The sequence below is a fragment of the Cyprinodon tularosa genome, unplaced genomic scaffold (assembly GCF_016077235.1).
Source record: "Cyprinodon tularosa strain WSP-4 unplaced genomic scaffold, ASM1607723v1 ctg79, whole genome shotgun sequence".
NCBI classification, from domain to species: domain Eukaryota; kingdom Metazoa; phylum Chordata; class Actinopteri; order Cyprinodontiformes; family Cyprinodontidae; genus Cyprinodon; species Cyprinodon tularosa.
In genome coordinates this window covers 2,453,484-2,466,255 of record NW_024039551.1, presented here as the reverse complement: position 1 = coordinate 2,466,255, position 12,772 = coordinate 2,453,484, and the positions used below count along the sequence as shown (strand labels likewise).

General features: G+C 40.4%; 2 protein-coding genes across 6 annotated transcripts in view; both read right to left on the bottom strand.

Moving 5' to 3' along the window:
• fam13a (family with sequence similarity 13 member A) overlaps nt 1–1,433 on the bottom strand; it is a 70,563-nt gene extending 69,130 nt beyond the window's left edge. For 3 of the 5 annotated variants that reach the window (XM_038271071.1, XM_038271074.1, XM_038271072.1), the window contains exon 1: nt 1,189–1,433. In XM_038271071.1, coding sequence (XP_038126999.1) covers nt 1,189–1,215 — 27 coding nt within the window. In that variant the 5' untranslated portion in view covers nt 1,216–1,433. The remainder of the gene's footprint in view (nt 1–1,188) is intronic. The other 2 variants (XM_038271073.1, XM_038271075.1) reach the window with 1 other exon arrangement.
• Nucleotides 1,434–1,740: 307 nt separating this feature from the next.
• The window catches only part of zgc:154142 (uncharacterized protein LOC555481 homolog), a 42,967-nt gene continuing 31,935 nt past the window's right edge, over nt 1,741–12,772 (bottom strand). Inside the window, exons 17-25 of the mRNA XM_038271113.1 lie at nt 12,530–12,748; nt 9,694–9,828; nt 9,383–9,604; nt 9,115–9,297; nt 8,861–8,973; nt 5,470–5,564; nt 5,022–5,311; nt 3,724–3,884; nt 1,741–3,351 (exon numbers count right to left, since the gene is read on the bottom strand). Of these exons, the coding sequence (XP_038127041.1) occupies nt 3,163–3,351; nt 3,724–3,884; nt 5,022–5,311; nt 5,470–5,564; nt 8,861–8,973; nt 9,115–9,297; nt 9,383–9,604; nt 9,694–9,828; nt 12,530–12,748 (1,607 nt within the window). The 3' untranslated portion in view covers nt 1,741–3,162. The remainder of the gene's footprint in view (nt 3,352–3,723; nt 3,885–5,021; nt 5,312–5,469; nt 5,565–8,860; nt 8,974–9,114; nt 9,298–9,382; nt 9,605–9,693; nt 9,829–12,529; nt 12,749–12,772) is intronic.

The following is a 12,772-nucleotide window of genomic DNA, read 5'->3' as shown; positions in this document are numbered from 1 at the left end:
AGGCAAAAATAACTTAAATACTTTAAGTACTTTGTTAAATACTTTGTTATTACTGTTCATTCAATGACTGAAAACAGCAAACAGGGACGAGTTTATTGGCCACGCTTATGGTAACAAATATTTTAGCTTCCGTTTTCGTCACATACAATATAAATAAATCTGAGACCCCTACCCATTGTATACAGTGCATTTAGCTTTTATTTAGTGAAACAACATTTCTTGTTATATATATACATATCTAAAAAAAAGAAGAGGTCCATATAGTTATTCATGTCATGTGAAAGTTGATATATGTTTTTAGACTTTAGCAGGATATATTAGACAGGAGAGAGTTTGTAAAACCTTTCAGGATAGATTTCAGTTATTTGAATATAACTATTGTAACCCTGTTTATGTTATTTCATTTTTGTATTTCTACCTCATTTCCTGTGTTTGCTAGAGATCTGAAAGATCTCAGACTAGCAGCAGAGAGCAGGCTGATGCACAGCCTCTTTTCCTCTTTTTTCTTTCTTGTTAGTTGTCTGTTCTGGAACTACTTCCTATATAAAGGGGTAAAAAAAGAACATACGGTAATTGTTTTTATTAACAGTGGTCTTATTGAAATAATGCCTGTTCTAATGAAAATTAAATCTTTATTATATATTTTTTTAAGTTTGAGAAGTGAATAGGAAGTGGAATCTTGCTCCTCTGGCCAAGTTTTCTGCATGAAGGGGACTGAAAACAAGCCCCAGCATGTGTTGCTCCCAGCCCCTCCCCCTGCAGCCCCTCCCCCTGCAGCCTCCTCTTTTCCAGTCTCCCTCTAGTATGTGGGTGGCCATGGAAGAAACTGGAAAGGGTCCGCTGGCATCAGCAGCTGTTGGGCTCAGAGAAACTGAGAAATGTAGTTCAAGACACAACAGGCAGGGAAAAAAAAGCCATGAGGAAACAGGAGCATTAAGGAAACTGACATCATGCCGGGATGAGCTGGAAACCAAAGAGTTGGTGAGAAGTGAAGCAATGTCTCTGCGCTTAAGACAAGAGATGGACAAACATAACTAGCTTTGATTTAAGGAAGAAAGTTGTTTTCATATCAGGAAACATTGTATGATATTTTTCTTTTGACAAAATCTCTTACGCTGCCTCTCAGAGCAGCTATTTCCATTTTGCCGTTAGAAGTTATCAGGAAAGTCTCCAGCATGCTTTACTCACACAGATGGTCATGGCTCCTGCACCCATTCTTCCTCCAAGGTAACTCCAACAGAGACTTTAAATGAGGGAAACACTGCAGCTCCTCCTCCTCTTCTCCCTTGGTTAGAGGAAAGACCCCAGACCCCTGCCACTGGCAGGACCTTCCTTAATCCTCAACATTTTAGTCCTTTAAAAGCAAAAGGAAAATCCAGTTTTCAGGAATGCTGTTGATGCCGGCAGATTTCTGTCCAGCTCATGAAGCACAGATTAGTTCTTCTTCCTTCCTCTCTGCTCTCCCATGCTGAAACCCGAGCCATGCTCTCCTATTGGCCCACTGGCCGGCTCACGTGACCTGAGGGATAAAGTCCCAAACATGAACATGTCCTGCAGACTCCCTCTGTGAGGAAATGGGGCTGGGAAGATAGAAGCTGGTGGCTGGGAGGGATGGGGGGGCGATCTTAAGGGAAATAAGTTCTAAATGTCAAAACTACTCAATAACTTAACAGCAGTGGAAAAACTCATCCAAACAGTACAACATGGAAAATTTGTCTATGTTGACATAAATAATTAATCTTTTAGATTTGGAATGATTTTATTCAGCAAGTTGTTAATGACAGGAAAACACACAGACATCTCAAACTACACACTTTAAAGGAAGCTCATTGATACAAAACATATTTCCACTGATATTTTTTCCATTTGATGCAGACCTTTGAGGTGGACGGTCTCCTTTCCACCACCATCATCTATTAGTGTTAGTTACAGCCAGAATGTGTGAGGAGGGTTGAACAAACCCAGCTCTGTTTGGTGCTTGTTAGCCCGCCAGTGGAAACATCACCCACATTTTCTAAATTCTGACCAATGAAATATTCAGATCCCAGTTCTGCACCAACAGGTGGAATTCCTTACGCCCAAATCAAACACCCAGATGTATTCATTTGCTGAAACCCAGTGTACCCCTGATGGTCTACTACTAAACATTGTGGAGGTCTGAGTTTGCACTCCCAAACCCCAAACCACAGTATTATGTCTTAGTTCTGTGATTCAGAACCAGATGTTCCCTTTAACTTTTCATATCTGTTGCAATGCAGACGGTTCATCCACTCATGAAGTTTGCTTGAGGTTTAAGTTCTTGTTTGCCTCTTTTTCTCAGCCCTGTCTCTAATCACCATAGCGGCCAATAACTCACTTTTTAGTTCATTGATCACTCAGTAGTTCTTAAGTCTCATGTTTATCAGGTAAGTTTCCAGCCTCATGATAAATCTAACAGAAGGAAACTGGTGTTTGCTGGATTTGATCCACTGGTTTTACTTGAACACGTCAATCATGGGATCCATGTTTTAATTAAAAGGTTCTTCTACATACATTGACTTTTCCTAGCCTGGCCAGACTGACTGACTGAAAGCTGTTAAGGGTCAGAGCAGGTCTAAAACACATTGGACCAATCACAGCACAGGAGGTGGGAGTTTACACCTGAGCCAGCTTTACCCATGATGCAACAGCACTTTCCTGTAACCATATCAGTCAAGATTGTAGGTGGAACAGAGCAATGTTTGAATTAAGCTTTTTATTATGTCACAGATGAGTGCAATATATCTTTGAAACTTGAAAATTTGGCTGATTTAGAGCTTTTATTTTTAAAAAGATGTTTTTTTGTCACATTCGTAGTTATCTGACTGGTTCTGACCATTTTCTCTTGACCCCTGGAGTGATGTGCTGTGTTTTCAATGTAAATCAAAAGCTAGGACAATTTTGAGCATCACAACTGAAGAGAAAGAGGAAAAACAAATATATACTCATATTGGCAGAGATGTTCAACCTAATGTTTTTCTATTAAATTAAATACTTTGATAACTTGTTGACCAAGACATTACAGACCATAATACTGATAGTTTTATTATTACCTAATTGGGGAGTTTTCAATCCCATTAAAACATCCAGATTAAAATGCCATAATCTTAAAAAATAAATCTAAAAGCATTAAATCCTGATCTTTTATATCGCCTTTTGGTTTTCATATGCAAACTTCCTGATGTTGTCGTGGATCCAGTCATTGAAGGCAGACACTCGTGTGAACACTGAGGGTTTTTTGTCTCTGATGCAGCCTTGAGGACCAAAGCTGACCACGCCGTGCACCTCCCAGGTCCCAGTGACTGAGCAGGAAAATGGACCGCCTGAGTCTCCCTGCAGGAGAGCAGAACAGACAAATGAGTCAATAGTAAATTAATAACGTGAGGAAATAATCCTCAGCAAAACATCCCTGCCGGAGTTCTACAAACAATTTTTTACAGGTCTGGAGCTCTAATTACAACACGGCCCTGTTTGCATGGTTGCTCATTATGGCAAACAAATAGTGGCCAAATGTGCTTTTGTCCAGTTCTGGTTGTGATCAGGGCAGCAGGCAGCTCTAATAAAGACTGAATGGCTGCAAACAAAACAGTTGACTGACTGTTTCAGAAAAAGACAACCAGCTATGTAATGCTTATATGAGGTCTTCAAAATAAAAGCTTTATTTGGAAGAACTTTTCTCAGCTTATTTTCAGAGTGTCTGCGTACCTGGCAGGCTGATTTGAGCTCATCCGGGGACTCGTAGCCAGCGCAGATCATGGAGGGTCTGACCGAGTCCAACCAGTATTCAGGTTTGCTGCAGGTCTGGAAGTCAATAACAGGAAGGGCTGCCTGGTTCAGCTTTTTAGCCACAACAGGAAACAGGTTACCTGGGTAAAACACATTTTAAGTTAAAAGATTAAATACTCTAGTCTTATTTCATAATGAAGCATTGAAAAACCTCCTTTTTCCAGCATTGAAAAACCTCAAGACTTGTTTCTAGCAAATGTTATTAGGGGACATCACAACCCCTCAAACTTTCAGCAGATTGTTTCAACCCCTTCTTCAAAACAGAGCACTCACATTAGGGCATTAACGAGTTGTGATTTTTCCAAAGCGACTATATGACAGTAAAAGTTGAGTTGATGCATTATTCTCCAACGACCACAGGTGGGAGACGGGGATTCATCATGTCATCTCTATGCCATATATTTGGCTACGTTCACAATGCAGACCTTGATGCTCAATTCCGATTTTTTTGTGAGATATGATTTTTTTGCATTGTCGTTCACGTTTCCAAATATATGCGACTTGTATGTGATCTCCTGTGTGAACTGTAGTCATACAACAAAAGTGTCCCGCATGCGTAGTGGAGCACTGTGTTTACGGAAGTAAACCTGGATGGTAGAGCGCATCTAGCGATCTTTCCCATCCATAAAAACACAATCTTTTCAAGTTGGTTCAACATAAATACTGCTCTCTACATCATCGTCCGCCATGTTTGTTGTTTCCCTGCCGCTTCTTCATAGCAAGACCCAGAGTAGTGACCTTTGTCGGGTATTAATGGCGTTCAGGTCGGATGAATGCGACCTGGCCGTTCAGACACAGGTCGCATTTGGAAAGATCAGATTTGCATCGGATTCAGGACCACATAGCCAAGTGGCTGTTCAGACTGCCATGAAAAGATCAGATCCAGGTTGCATTTGGGCCAAAAAATCGGCTTTAGGTCACTTCAGCCTGCAGTGTGAATATAGCCTTTGTTTTGCCCAGCCGCTGAACCAGGTGAATCCAGTCTGCTCAGTGAATTAAATTGTGCAGATTGGACACACCTTGTGAGGATGAATTCAACCAGGTGAGTTTATAATCCCCTCATGTTAGGCTAGTGATTTCCTCTCCATACAGCTCCACCCAGTGGCAAAGAAAACTGTAACAATATCGAACGTAATTATTGGTCATAAAATATAAATCTGTTGACTAAAAGTTCATAATCAAAGTTAATCAATCTCATGATTTGAGGCAATTCCTACCTTTCTCGTCTCCCCATCCTGTAACGAAGCACTTAGTCCCCGCTGGCATCACAGCCCCGGCTTTCGGCAGACAGATGGGGCTGATCTCCTTCGTCATATTTACAGGCTCGGTCAAATGCACCAAGGCGATGTCATTGCTGATGTCTGTGCTATCCTGCTCATACACAAAGCCCTCATGTCTGATTATTCTGTCCACCTTGTAGCACTTCTCTGCCGAGGGAACATCCATGGAGGAGTTCATGTGGTGTTTTCCCAAACACATACGCCAGAAGGATGTTGTGTTCAGGGGGCTACAGAGAAGGGTGATAAGCACCAGTTAGAGGACAGTAAGTAAACAGTTTACCACCAACAGTTGTTACCACATTGTTGCGAGGGAACTACTAAAGCCAAGATTTAATAATACAACCTTCATTCCAACCAGGTTATGGATTCAAGGTGATGTACTTACAACATAAAACAGTGAGCAGCTGTAAGAACCCACTCTTCATGAATCAGAGAGCCCCCACAGCCGTGCATGTAAAGAAATGGAGGGAAGGGTGAAGCCTGCCAAAAAAAATAAATAGTGTTTAAAATCAGAACATTTCATAAGAACTCTTCACTGAAATATAAACTTGTGGAATTAAAGCCCCACAGCAGCAATTATTTTAAGGCAAGTTCTGAAAAAAGAGAGAGAAAAAAATGCTTTTTTTAAGTATTAAATCTGTTTTAAGGGCAAGGTAATTCGCTTCTTTTCAGGGAACATAGCTATAAGTTTAGTAACTTTTAGGAAATGTTCAAAATCCTTCTAAAGATATAGTCTATATACGGTGATTAAAGGTCATTATTGGCTTCATTGGCTTCCTTTTAAATCAAGAATAAGGTCTGTTTTTTTATCTAATATGTTCCTTCTGCTCCTTCTCACATAAAGCCCTAAATAACCAAGCTCTATTTGATATTAGAGATCTGATTGTTACTTATGTGCCAAGATAGCTTCACTGTAAATCTGCATTTTTACTAGTGATTCCTAGAATTTCTAAAAGTACAATGGGAGGCAGATATTTTAATTATCAGGCTTCTCTCCTGTGGAACCAGCTATCATGAGGCAGTCACCCTGTCTACTTTTAAGGCTAGGGTACAAAACTGGACGGGTCACCAGTCTGTCGCAGGGCAACACAGAGGAACATAAAGACACACAAGGCACACACACTGACACCTAAGGACAATGTAGAGAAGCCACGTAACCTAACAGTCATGTTTTTGGAGTGTGGTAGGAAGCCGGAGGACCTGGATGCACAGAGAGAACATGCAAACTCCAAGCAGAAAGACAAGAGCAGTCGTGAACCGAACCCAGAACCTTCTTGTTGCAAGGCAACAGTGCAGCACTGTGCAGCCCTGGCTTAAAAGTTTTCTTATTTTTATAAAGCTTTTGGTTAGAGTGGCTTAGGTTTTCCAGAGTTATCTTTATAGTTATGTTGCTATGGGCTCAGACTGCTGGAGGACATAGGGACCACTTTTAATCATTCTGCTTCATTCAGTCTTTATTCTCCCACTCTGCAGTATTTTTTAGTTAAATGTCTAACTTAATGCGCTCTCTGCCTTTCTCATCATTATAGCTTCATCTGTTCCCTTTCTGTTTCGCTGTAATTTCATCCTGGAATATAAATATCATCTGTGCTGCTGCCAGCCTTGTTTGTAGATGTTGAAGCTTGGCTTGTTTTTCACTTTTTAGTCCTGTTTTTCTTCTGGATATAGCTAAGGGCCCAGCTTTAAATGTGACTAACTGGATGTCCTCTCTTTCATCCTTTTAAAAACTGTCTCAGAGAGCTCCTCTGAATACCTGTTTATTTCCCATATGGAGCCATCTATGGAGCTAATTTACCGTTATCCCTTCTAACTTATAAAGTATTTATTGATACTGCATTTATTGTGTATTCTCTTTGCAAGGTGCATTGAGAGAAAATATGCTGTGAATTGGGCTGTATAAATAAACTGATTTGAACTGGATCAGTGCTTCTATGTTCCTTTGTATTTCTGTTTCTATCTCCTTGAGCCCTCAGTCAGCATGTATAAAAGCCCACTTACACTGAGGCTTCTTCCTGTTAAAACTGAGTTTTTCCCTTCTACTGTCATCCCATGTATGTTTAGTGTGATAGAATGACACAAACTTGCAACAAAATAAGGACATTTTTTCAGCAGTTTGATTACTCAAGGATACATCAAATCATTAAGGTAAAAGCTATTAAAATTATCCAATATTATTGTATAAATGCAGCAAAATTTGATTAAACTCAGTTTATTCACTAAAATCTAGCTTTCTATCATTCCTTTACACTTTAAATGGTCTTTCTGTTCTAATTGAACAAAGAGCTGTGGGTAAGGTCATGTGTTCTCAATGAGAGTCCTAACAGACTTTCCTTCTGCTTTTCTTTCCTTCCTTCTTTGCATGTGTTTCCTGAACGGGGCCGCCTTTTACAGTTGCCTTTTGTATGTCTGCTTCTGTCCCCTTGAACCCCAGTCGGCCTCAGCAGATGGCCGCTCACACTGAGCCTGGTTCTGGTGGAGGTTTCTTCCTGTTAAAAGGGAGTTTTTCCTCTCCACTGTCGCTACAAGTAGGCTTAGTGTGAGGGATTGCATTCGAGTCAATGAGTCGATGCAATCAACTGGTTTTCCTTAGATAGATGTAAACTGCACAGCTTTGTTTAATGATCTGTTGATCTATCTGTCCTTGCTTTGTTTTTCTACTTGCATTTAAGGTAAACATAAGACCCGTTTTAGATATGTTTTTAATCTCCACTTCAGAGAAAAGCTGCAATATTCTTTATTTTTATAAACAAAACAATAAATGTTTTTATTGTGTACACATTCAACTTTGTTAATATCTTGCTAAACAATTAGGGACTTTTTGTCTTTTCTTTGTTTCTACTATGTTTGTGACCATTAACCCCTAGAACCCTACGGACCCACCGGCGGGTCCAGCTGCTACGTGACCTCGTAATTTTAACAAACCCCCAGTATTGATGTAAAAAACACATTTGGCACAGTTTGGTGACATTTATGGATAAATGTGCCAAAATGGCCTCTCCGCCTAAGAAATTTCTCACTAATACCATTCTAAAATAAATATGATTCATCTGATTGATACCAAATTTGGTATAGTTTTACACAACATTTAGATTTGAAAGTCTGTACTACTTTTTTGTGCTATAAATAATATTTTGGTAGTGTTTTGCAATGTTTATTTAAAAGAAAATTTTGGCGAGGTTCAAAAAATGCAAAATATTTTGTATTTTGTCCCTAATAGTTCAGGCAGGGTCAAAGCTACAATGGTGCTGACACCAGAAAACCATTCTATGACATCTTACCTTTACAGACGTACCAAAAGTTTCTTCTTAAATCTAATAGCTGTGAGGCTATAAGTTATTTACTTTTGTGTGTTTTTGTCAGGCAGAAATTTATTTATACCCCCTTAGGGTGTAAGAGGTTTAAACCACTACTTAGGTTTTTTTCTGCTCTGTAAAGCAGACAAAATATCCAAAACTGCATTTAAACTCCAACAGACTGTTCATGGCCATAAATCTGATGTCCATGTCCCTTTCTGTAAGCTAATTTTGCCGCCATGATGCTCTGATGGTGATAGCAAACAGGCTTGCTTCTCATTGTCAGTGTCAGTGTTATTGAAGTGTCCTCCTGGTGCTGACAAGGATGCACATATTCAGATAGTCATTTCAAATTGTTCAAAAGAATGGAAGGTTATTGAACAAAAACAACCAAGAAGATATCCCTCCTATTGCCAGACTTTACTTTACTTTTTACAGGTGTTTGAGGAACTAGGAAGGCAGATAAAAAAGATGGTTGTGTACCTGCATGGAGACTTGCCAAGGCCAGGAGTGGGGTTTTGCCTCCTCCCCGTTAACAACCCGAGGAGTGGCTGTTTCTGGCTCCACTGCTGGATTTCCACAATCTTCTGGCCAGTCTGAGAGCAGAAGGATTGTTAGGAAAATTTCTACTCTATCCAAGACTGAGAAAGGTCTGATGTATGTCACCAACAAACTGTAAACCTTATCATAGAAAGTTTAAGTCACATCATCATATTTTGTTTTTGGTCTCAACTCACTGATGGTGATGTTGTCCCATGGGTTTGGAGAAGGAGGAGGTAACGTTGGAAACACACTAGCATCAGTGGTCCAGTAACCACGAAAACCTTTCTGCTGATTAGCTTCATTACTCAGAAAGCGAATAACCACCATGTTGACAGGGACGGTGATGGTGGGTGGTGGAGCGAAGCCACAGAACCGACCTGAAGGACAGATAAAACTCGGTATACCCTGCTGGCTAGGAAGTATCAACTGAACAAGAGAGGAATTGGGATGATGGCAACAAACCAAGCGAGGCCATTGTTTCTCCGTTGAATATCTCTACGTAATCCACACAGTTTCCCAAAAGGTTCATGGCTTGCAGCTCAAAGTCAGTAAAGACTACATGGATCTTCTCAGCTGAAGGGACACTGATTCGCCATGTGCACACACTCTGTGCGAGGTAGTCACCAGGCCAGTTTGGAGAGGTTATTTCACCCTGCTTGCTGCTAAAATGTCCTCCACATGGAGCTACGATAGAATGAGACAAAACAGAACTGTGAGACGGAAACAGTTGTTCTGTTGGGAGGTCCTTCCATCTTCTTGATATAATCTCTTACCTTTTGAAGGGTCCACCCCCGTCCAGCTCACAGTAAAGCCTGTGTCCACCACCTTGTCATTAGAAGAGAAGCTGATGTGAAGCCTATTTCCATCAGTCACCAGATCTTGAGGTGGAACAGGGCTGCACAAGGTGCCTGTTGAAAACACAAGGCAATGTTCTGCACTGGGTTTATTAAGTAAAACGGCTTCACAAGAAAAAACTACATCATTACAGTTGTGAAAAAAATGATAGAAAAAAAAATAATATAACTTAGAAAATAAAACACAAGTCAACAGAGTGGCATGGGAGTTCCTCTCAGAGATGTAAATTACCCTGATCTCAGGTTAGTCTTCGTTTTAAGCTAGTCTGTGGTGTCACACCCCCCTTTTAAATATTCAATCCATTTATGCCAGTTAAAATCAGACTTCCCTTCCTGTACCCATGATACATATGTAGACTTGTCCATGTGGAACTTCCTCTGCTGTTCTCAGACATTGCTCCTTGATGCTAGGTCCTCTGAGCCACTGCCTTGCTTTAGTTTTCCTTCAGCTGCTAGCAGAGATTTTATGAAATATCTCTGGATGTTTCCGTCTGCAAAATTCCCCATAGCCTAGAACCTCCTGTAATACTTCCCATGCTCTTTCCCAATATTTCCTCAGATTTGGGCATCACCAACATATGTGTGTATTGTCCCACGCCTTATTTCCGCATACAGTACCCCTTATATGTTGTTCTCTTCTGGTGCACATTGGGGGAATGTTAGTAAGCGGTTAGAGCAGGTGCGCTTGTGCTCTGAGAAGGTTGCAAGTACCTGGTTTGATCCCCACAGCCGCCACTCTTGCTGTCTGAGCAAGACCTTAGAGAGTTAATTTTTCCATTGTGAGATAAATTAAGTTCTATTTCTTTTCCATATCCCCTCTGTTTTTGGGATTATAAAAAATCTAATAATGTTTTCCCACCTAAAGTCCGGGCACTTTCTTAAGATTATTTTTAGGCTCTACTGGCCTTTATTCTATAAATCTTTGAAATTAGCTTAAAAGGAACTGGTGTTAGAAGGGGAAGACATGCAGCAAAGTTTAACAACTCTAGCCTGTCACGGCTGCATCTAGGACCAAAGCCTCTGTACATGGAATGTGGGTTTAACCCCTGCTTCAGCGCTGCACCACATTTTCTTACCAGGTGGTAGAAGCTTGTAGCCTCCAAATATTATACTAGTCTTCCTGCTTGATAGCATTTAAATGGAAACCATCACAACCTGGAGTTGCATCCCTCATCTCTTTCTCTGTAGGGCAAAGTTAATACTCTGTTTTGATGTAAATTAAAGGAAGGTCCAGGTGTTCCATTAGTGTTTTTAAACTCTCCTCATCTGCTGCCTCTGGTTGCGCCTATAGTATTGCCTTGTAATACTTCGTAATATATCTGCCTGACAAACCTCTGAGAAGCAAATGTCTCTGGATTGCTCTTATTCTGACGTTGTCTTTTTCCTTTTTTAATTATCAATTTAATATGTGAAACTGTTCCAGTTTATTTATTTTTTTATATAAATATTGTATGTGCTATAAACTGACATCTAACAACTGCCTTCAAGGCATCCCAAAGAATGGTTGGATCCACTTCTCAGATTTAATGTTTTAAAACAGGGAAGAACAGATTAACTCAAAGCTTTAGCTTATTGGCTATAATGATGTTAGGAGAGCTCATGGTGAGGACTGTACTGCCTATCAAGCATTGGGGTGGTGTCATTATGTTTTGGGGCTGTTTTGCTGTCAGGGTGGAAGGACAGAAATTACATTTTAGCTACCTGTGTAATGAACAGCTAGAGACCTGAACACAGCTGCATATTTCATGAACGTCCTTCCAAAGCCCTGAGCTCGACATTACCACTAGATGTGGCATTACCCATGTGTAACTTAAAGTCCACCTTACCAAAATAAAATCATGTCTGACAAGGCTCTCAGGTTATAATTGTTGCGTTGGACCAACTGTTTGTGTCAAAGTTTCATCAGTCAGGATGTTCATAATCATCCCAGAAACCAACAAATGTCAGGCTCGGGCTTATCATCAATTAGATGATGCAGGAATATTAGCTACGTTGCCTTGAGAAAAAAAGCGTCACTAAGAAACATTCTCTTGTTTTAACGTCCAAACCTCAAGGACGCTCTCAAAAGAGCATCTGGAGGAAGGCTTAGAGGTCAAGAGACAATGGCTGACCTTTAGAAGATGCCTGTTTAGGGGATGAAAACCTAGGCTTCCAGGTGTAAGGAATCCATAATGACCATGGTGGAGGAAGCATTTATACACTGGGGTCCTGGAAGGAGGTCTGCTTCCAAATTAATAGGATTGACCTCATATAAACATCTAAATAAAGATACATAACTGGGTTAACCAACAAAACAAAGGAGTGAAAACTCTTCTAAAGGTTTTAGAAGGAATAAAGATGGCCAACATTAACCCAAAATAACGACTTGAACCTTAGGGTTGCTGGAATTTGTTCCAGTCAGCGAACAGAAACCATCCAGTTCGATTGACATTTCTCAGAAGACATAGATTCAGCAATAACTATGTTCAAAACTGGTTGATGGCTACAGAAAGTGAGAGTGTTTGTGATATTTTAGCCTGTATGTAGACTATTAAGTTTTGGTGGAATAGGGAACAGCCATTTTTATATACTTGAATCAGGACTACTACTACTTACTATTTAGTTTTTTACTTATTGCGTCATTATTATAGAATTTCTTATAAAGATATATTGTTCATCTTATATATCCTTTGTTTTTCGAAAGGTATGTCAATGTTTAGCACTTGATTGATATGTTTTTGCTTAAAATATTGCACTGTGGCAGACATTTACGCACCCAGACTTCCTACGTTGTCTGTGAGTTTGACTTTGTCATTCAAGCACAGTTGGCTGTCCTCCAGGGAGAAACCGCCGAAGTGGAGGTGCACAAGTTTCCCTACAGGCACCTCAATGTTCCACTCGCAGCGGGCGTTATTGCTGTAGGTGTTGGGATAATTCATGGAGGTTATGGTGCCGCCTGTACCAGACAGATCCTTTGGTCCTCCACAACCTGATGCTGAATGGAGAAGCCAGAAGGTGA